This window comes from Emiliania huxleyi (genome assembly GCF_000372725.1).
Source record: "Emiliania huxleyi CCMP1516 chromosome Unknown EMIHUscaffold_21, whole genome shotgun sequence".
NCBI classification, from domain to species: Eukaryota; Haptophyta; order Isochrysidales; family Noelaerhabdaceae; genus Emiliania; species Emiliania huxleyi.
Genome location: NW_005200507.1, coordinates 524,461 through 531,254, shown reverse-complemented (window position 1 = coordinate 531,254; position 6,794 = coordinate 524,461). Strand labels below are relative to the sequence as shown.

The 6,794-nt window shown below is 67.1% G+C and overlaps 3 protein-coding genes across 3 annotated transcripts; 1 reads left to right on the top strand and 2 right to left on the bottom strand.

The window, feature by feature from the left end:
- Positions 1-1,405: 1,405 nt before the first annotated feature.
- On the bottom strand, positions 1,406-3,213 carry EMIHUDRAFT_204323 (hypothetical protein; the record flags this gene model as incomplete). The annotated part of the gene is made up of 4 exons (XM_005780821.1): positions 1,406-1,435; positions 1,643-2,294; positions 2,438-2,533; positions 2,786-3,213. The coding sequence occupies 4 exons, from the start codon at positions 3,211-3,213 to the stop codon at positions 1,406-1,408; spliced, it is 1,206 nt and encodes a 401-aa protein (XP_005780878.1).
- Positions 3,214-3,768: 555 nt separating this feature from the next.
- On the top strand, positions 3,769-5,537 carry EMIHUDRAFT_204322 (hypothetical protein; the record flags this gene model as incomplete). Its single annotated transcript, XM_005780820.1, has 6 exons — positions 3,769-3,780; positions 3,922-4,053; positions 4,130-4,246; positions 4,356-4,405; positions 4,823-4,883; positions 5,448-5,537. The coding sequence occupies 6 exons, from the start codon at positions 3,769-3,771 to the stop codon at positions 5,535-5,537; spliced, it is 462 nt and encodes a 153-aa protein (XP_005780877.1).
- A 576-nt stretch (positions 5,538-6,113) lies between these two features.
- Positions 6,114-6,794, bottom strand: EMIHUDRAFT_353426 (hypothetical protein). The gene has a single exon (XM_005780819.1). The coding sequence runs from the start codon at positions 6,780-6,782 to the stop codon at positions 6,147-6,149; it is 636 nt and encodes a 211-aa protein (XP_005780876.1). The 5' UTR covers positions 6,783-6,794; the 3' UTR covers positions 6,114-6,146.

Sequence of the window (6,794 nt, the reverse complement as noted above, 5' to 3'; positions counted from 1 at the left end):
TCCGCCGCCCGCCCACTCCGACGACGCCCACTAACAGCAAGACTCGCTTCGCATCGGACGCGCTCCACGCATGGGCGCTCGCCGCCATGGATGCCAGCGATGAGGAGAGGACCGAGACGGAGGTGGCGGGCCGCACGGCCAACGGCGCCGCCACCGCCTCCAATTTTCGGCAGAGTAGCCCACGCGCACCGCTGACGCGGCTCCCCGTCCGAGCCGGCTCCAACGTCTCGAGCGAGACGAGGACGAGGCTGGCCTCCAAGGTGAGCAGCGGGCGGGCGCCTCCGCTGCCAGCAGTGGCGGCCAGGTCCGCGCACGCGGGGCCGGCTCCGTCGTTGGAAGAGAGCGAGCGTGCCGCGGTCGAGGCGATCATCCGCTCCTGCGCCGGCTCCAAGCAAAAAACGCCGTCACAGGGCGCCGCTCCCGCTTCGTTGTCATCGCCGCCCGTTCTTCGGGCGCGCGCGGCTGCTGCGCGACTGCAGGTGCAAGCCCTGCGGCGACCCCGGGCGAGCCCTGTGGAATCGGGAGCGGCCGACGCCGGCAAGACCGGGAGGGGGGCGATGGTGCGGCCGGCAGCGGCAGCCGAGGCGTCAGCGACGGCAGGGGCGGAGACGGCCGCGCCGGCGGTCGGGCGGGAGCCCTCGTGGCTTTTGGAGGCGGCGGAGACGCTGCGCCGCACCTCCGACCCGCCTTCCCCGGTTGCAGAGACTCCGGCCGCCACGGCGGCCGCCGTGGCGGCGGCACCATTGCTGGCCACAGAGCCGGCGGCAGCCGCACTAGTTCGCGCGGCGCCTCCCCTCTCGCCCCCCGCCCCGCCGTCGGCGAGGGGCTCGCCGCCTCGTCGCGACGCGTGCCCGACCGACGGGCGCAGGAGGAGGCTGCTGCTGCTGTGGCTGTCCGTCGCCGCCCTCCTCCTCGGCGCAACCCTCACGCCCTCGGCCCCGCCGCCGACTCCCGCGCGGCTGCCTCTGCCCGCGCTGATGCTGCCGCCGCCCGCGCTGACGCTCCCCGAGTCGATCCCCGAGGTGGAGGTGCCCGGCGCAGGCTTCGTGCACCGCGGGCCGCACGCAGGCGAGGGAGCAAAGCGGGGCGTGCGTGGCGCTGCCGCCGCGGCGCGCGTGGCGATGGCGCAGGGTGTGGAGGAGAGCTTGCGCAGCCAGCAGGAGGGGAGCGCGCGGACGTGGCGGGCCGCGCGACGAGGTGCGCGACGCCTCGGCCGCGCTGTGGAGCACGTCGGCTCGCTGCTGGCGCGGCTCGGGTGAGCGGGGCTGGTCCGTGGTCGGGTGGAGAGGGGCTGGTCGGTCGGAGCGACTCGAGGTTGATGGCTGTGTACTGTGTTGGCTCTGAGAATTTCCGCATGTGCGCGCACAGCGTGGTGCGTGCGGTGCGCGTGCGCGGCAGAGCGGAGCTACGGGAAAAGATCGGGATGTGGTTGTGCCTAAGATGAATAAGTTTAAGACACCCACAACTCAAGCGAACTCATCTCTCATCTCACAAAAGACTCAACCAGTCAACCATCAGCATCACACAACTCCCCCTGCTCTCCTCTCCGACTCCGTCCGTCCGCAATGAGGCTCTTGAACGCGCCAGCACTCATCTTCGGCCGCCGCAGCGGGGGTGGCGACGGCGGCGGCGATGGACTCACCACGACGCGCGCCTTGAAGGGCACGGTGTGGCCGAGGCGATCGTACCCCGTCTTTCGGGCGTGCGTGAGCAAGGTGTCGAGCAGCGGCAGCTTGAAGGCGACGTACGGGCCAGAGAAAAGGCCGTGGACGGTCCGAATCCACCACAGCGTCGCACCGAGGCGCGCGCCTCGCAGCACAACGCAAGCACTCACCGCGAGCGCGACGGCGCAGACGGCAAGGCCGAGGTCGAGCCTGCCCAACCGGGGCAGCAGCCCTCCTCGCACTGCGTCGGCCGGCAGCGATGAGCTGTTCGCCCGGGCGATCGCGCCGCCCGAAGCGAGGTGCAGCCGGGAGGAGAAGGGCAGGCGCTGCCTCCGCTCGAGCGGGACGAGCGCGCCCTTCTTGACGGACTGAGGCAGCAGCGCGAAGGTGCGCAGCGTGACGCAGAGCTGCAGCAGCCAGAAAGCGGCGCCCCACAGGTGAAGCTTCGGCCCGAGGCGCAAGCAGACCTCTGCACCCCGCGAGCCCGCCTCCCCGGCCACTGCGTCCGCGTCCGCGGCTGCGGCGAGGGTGCAGAGGTAGGCGTGGTAGCAGGCGTAGCTCGCCGCCCCGAGGCCGAGGGAGAGGAAGTGCGACACGCGCAAGCCGACGATGAAGGCGCAGAGCTGGTACCTATTAATGAGCGTGGATTAATTCTTAGCCCAAATCGATTGACGCCGATGGAGACGGCGCCTAGTTTGTACCTGTGAATGATCAATCGTTGATGAGTGGCTGTTGATTAACTAAATCGGACGAGGGAGGCGCAGAGCTGGCACTCGTCCGAGCGGTCGACGAGAGCCGCGAGGACGAGCCACCACAGCTGCCCGACGAGCGGGAAGTGGCCGAGCGCCTGGAGCGCCCACCACGCCGGGCTCCGCAGCGAGCCCCAGAGAGAGCGGTCGGAGGGCCACAGCGTGTGCAGCACGAGCGCGCGGAAGCGACGCATCGCCAGCGTCAGCGAGGTGGGCGCTACGCGCCGAGGGTGAAGCGGCGGCGGCGGTGGCACCGGCGGCGGTGGCGGCGCCAACGGCGGCGGCGGCCGCGAGAGCAAGGGCGGGGTGTGCGGCGGCGGCGGCGACGGCGAGCGAGGAGCGAGCGCAGAGCCGGAGGGTCGCAGTGGTGACAGGCCGAGCGCTCGCGGCGAGCCCGGGTGCGGTGACTGCAGCATCGGCAGGAAGGTCTCGTCCGTCCAGCGCCAGCATTCCTGTTTGATATCGGGCAGAAGCGCCATGACGAGCGTGTCGAGGGCGTGCTGGACGGGCAGAGGCATCGCGGGATCCTTGAGCCGCCGGCCAAGCCGCGAGGCGACGCCGTCGAGCGCGGCTTCCACCTGCACCTCGAGCTGCTGCTGCGTGATGGCCAGCAGCGCGGCCATCTGAGCGCGAAGCAGGGAGCGCACCCGCCTCGCCGCAAGCCCTCGCGCCCGCTCGAGGCTGCGCTGGAGCGACTGGCCGCCTCGCCGGCGCAGATAGGTGGCGAGGCCAGCCACGAGGAGAGCGAGGAGTAGCCGCCTGGCGAGGAGGCGACGGATGCGAGCCTGTTTAGGCGGCATTCACCACGTCGATCAGCGGCCACCGCAAGCACGCTTGACCGCCCGCCTCGCAGACGGCCGAGGAAGAGCACCCCACAAGCTGCGGAAAGAAATGTCACGCGATTTTCTTTTTTCAAAAACAAAACAGAATGGCTCAAGACAGTCGACCTATTCCATCATATTCAGAAGCCGAAACGCGAAAGGCGGGAGAAGCAGCGAGAGCAAGGGAGCGGCAGGCGGCGGCGCCGTCGCAGGACGAGGCAGAGGAGAGCGACGCGACAGAGGAAGAAGCGACAAGAGAGAGAACGAGAGTGGGACGACCGCGGGGGGTGGCATGAAGGTTGCAGCGAGAATCGGCGAGAGACTGCGAAGAGAGATAGAAAGAGGCAGACGCCCAAATGTGGGCGACGGCTGAATAAATAAATAAAAACGGACACCTCTACGCTCTACTGTGAGATGGGTAAAAAGGAACAGGCCCCCGCCCGTGCGATCTTTGTGCAGGGTTCTTTGTGGGTGTGGTCGGCGACTAGCCGGGGTCGTCCTCCCGATGGGGGACTAGCACTAGCCGTCTTCCACATGGTCCCTCGGGTCCCTGCTGCTCCTAATCTCTTCGTACATCCTCCTGCTGATCTCCGCAAAGTCCTGCTCCCTCCCTCGTCTCGCTCTGCGCGTCTGCTCCGCCTCCACATCGTCTGCCCTGTGCGTCGTCTGGCGACGGGTCCTCCATAGTCGGTCGAGGTCGCCGCCCTCCTCGTGCCTCTTCCCAATGTTCCCTCGGCGGCCGATGCCGTCTGCTCCGGCTCCCCAGTCCCCGGGTCTGCCCTGCTCTCGTCCGCGCTAGCTTCTGTTTCGTCATCACTGGTGTTTCTCCTCTTTCTGAAAACTTTTATTTTATTTCTTTAAACCCTTTTTTCTCCTCTTCTTGTATGCTTTGTAGATCGCATCGATTCCTGTTCGCGTGAGCACCATCCTGAAGCCCGCCCAGCAGCTGAACCGCTCCCTAAGTCGAAGGAGCATCATCAGTCTCACCCACTTCGCTCGCTGCCCACTGACTGTCACCGCTCCCTCCCGCTTGAGCCGCCGTCGCGGCCCTCGTTCGTCCCACTGGCTGTTGGCCCGTCCCTGCGTTGCCTCCATTATCCCTCCTCTGCGACTCCCTCAAGGCCGGCCGGGCCTCCTTCCACCCAGCGAAGAGCTTCCTCAGCCACTCGATGTGTTCCTCTCTCTTCATTATGCGCGCCGTAGCCTCATCATTGAGCTGGATCCACCTCTGCACCGCTCCCGTCGCCGCCTCGGCCACGACTTGCAAGTTCCTCGTGACCCCTGCGCCAAGGTCCCTCCGGCTCTTCTCCGAGAGGTCATCTACCAGTGCTGGCAACACCCCCCCGACGGCTGGGGCTAGTGCATCGTACCCGTCCTCATCCAGCACCCTATAGCGTGAGCCCTTCAGCGCAGCGACATGCGCCATCCTCAGCGTCTTCAGCGTATCCTTGGAGTCGGGTGCCGCCTGTGCTACTTTGCTGATCGCCGTCCCCGTCTGCGCTCGCGCTACTCTGAGGAACCATCTGGCCTGCTCCCTATTCCCCAGGCAGGCGCCGCTAAGTAAGCAAGTGCGCCATTGTCGCTCTAGGCGGGTTCTCATCTTCCTCGGTCCATTGCTGCGCGGCTTTCCGCACGATCGGACACAGCGGGTCCCGCTTTAGTGCAACCGCCCTCCTCGCCGCGTCCCTCGCGGCCTTACATACGAGGCAGCCCCTGAGTTCGCTCCTTGTGGCGGCGCCGGGGTCTCTCTCCCCGCCTCTCCCCGCATGATCCTCTCGTGGTGCGCTCCGTGTGGCACCCCCGCCTGCTGCCGCACCCGCGCTCCCATGACGGTCTTTGTCACCACGTTGTGATCATCCACGTCGGCAAATTCAATCTCGCGCTCGCCGTGCTGATCCTTGATCCGCTGACGCTTGTCCCATTTGTGTCTCTTTCCCCTGACCACATCGCTCCACAGCGGCCCAGGCACCCCCGCCGTGTGTGATCCCGCCGTGAGCCCCTCGCCGAGCCGTCCTCGCACCTACTCGTTCGTGTGGCCGCGTGTGGCGTAATAGGTCCTCCGGTCCAGTACGTCTCCCCTCCACTCTCCGCCTGCCGTCCTCCGGCGGTCCGTGTATAGACACGGGCGTGTCCTCACTGCTCCTCGGATGACGGCGGTGGCATCCTCAATCTCGCTGGCCCCCATGTATGCAGTCGCCGCGGCGTCGGCGTAGGCGTTGCTAGCGCACCCCGCGTGGCTCGGTACCCACAGGAACGTGACAGATTCGAGCTGGGCGCGATATCGGCATATCCCCTCTCCCTGAGCCCCTCAAGAGGGCCTCTTCGGTACGCCGCCTCGATTTGCTGTCGTAGCGCGGGCTTGCAGTCGGCCAGTCGCTCAAGACGAGGCACCTCCTGTCCGCCGCATCTTCCGACGTCGCCATCTTACGCAGGTAAGCCAGCACCGCGTACATTTCCGCGTCTATCACCTGCCAGTCGTCTGGCAGTCTGCCGCCCCACAGCCCCTGCCCAAACGCGAGCCGCAGCTCATCGTCCCCGCTCTCGAGCTGTCCAGATCCCTCGACGGGTCTCCCGAATCGGGCCGGCCCTTCGTACACCCCATACGACACTACCCTCTACCGGTCGCGGTACGAACCTATCCCCCACCCACTTATTCGGCGTGTCTCTCCCTCCATCCGTCGCAGCGAGGTGCGTGAATGGCCGCGCTCTGTGTGCAGCGCGAGGCATATCCTGGCCACCTCCGCGTTGAAGCTCACGGCCCTTCCCGGAGCCTGGGCGACGGCTTGCGCATCACACTCCTCTCCTTAAAATCCCTATGTGGTGGCGGCGTGCCGTCCTCCCATCCCTCCCTTGGGTTGCCTGTTTTCTTTCTTTCTTTTACGATGTGGCGCCCTCTTCTCGACTCTTCCACGTCATATTCTCTGAGTTATCGCAAACTGGTCGTACAGGACGCGCACCTCGTCTGCGAGCTCCTCGTACCGCCTGCCCTGGCCGGAGCCCTGCGCAAGTCCGCGCGGCACGTCCGCGAGTCGCGCGATGAGGGGCTCCTCGAGGTCCCTTAGGCGGCGGGTCACCTCGCGCGCCATCAGCCGGGCGTGCGCGGGCTCGAACGGGCTCTCCAGGCCCGGGTTGGAGAAGTTGTGCGCGAGCTCGGCCTCGATGCCGCGCTCCAGCTCCTCGCCGCGCTCGAGCATGCGCAGCGCGCGCTGAAAGGCGCCCTGCTTCTTGCGGTTGCTCAGGCCCGAGGTGACGACCAGAAAGTCGGGCGAGTTGTGCACGAGGCACGCGTGGCTCAGCCCGCTCTGCACCACCACAGGCTGGCTGCTCAGCCGCCTCTTGGACTGCCAGTCGACGGCTCGCAGCACACCGCGCATGCCCTCCGCGCGGAAGAGCACGTCGCCCATCGCCTGGCACTCAAAGACGTGGTCGACCTGCACTTGAGACATGGTGGAGAGTGGCCGCAGCGTGTACGCGCCATTCCCGCGCTGCTTCCTCTCCAAGTCGCCTCTGTGCGACGTCACCTCCGCGCGCACCAGGTCCTTGAGCATCGAGCGCCACTC

Excerpts from the sequence above, each read along its gene's own strand:
- EMIHUDRAFT_353426 (XM_005780819.1), bottom strand. The coding sequence starts at position 6,782 with ATGCTCAAGGACCTGGTGCGCGCGGAGGTGACGTCGCACAGAGGCGAC.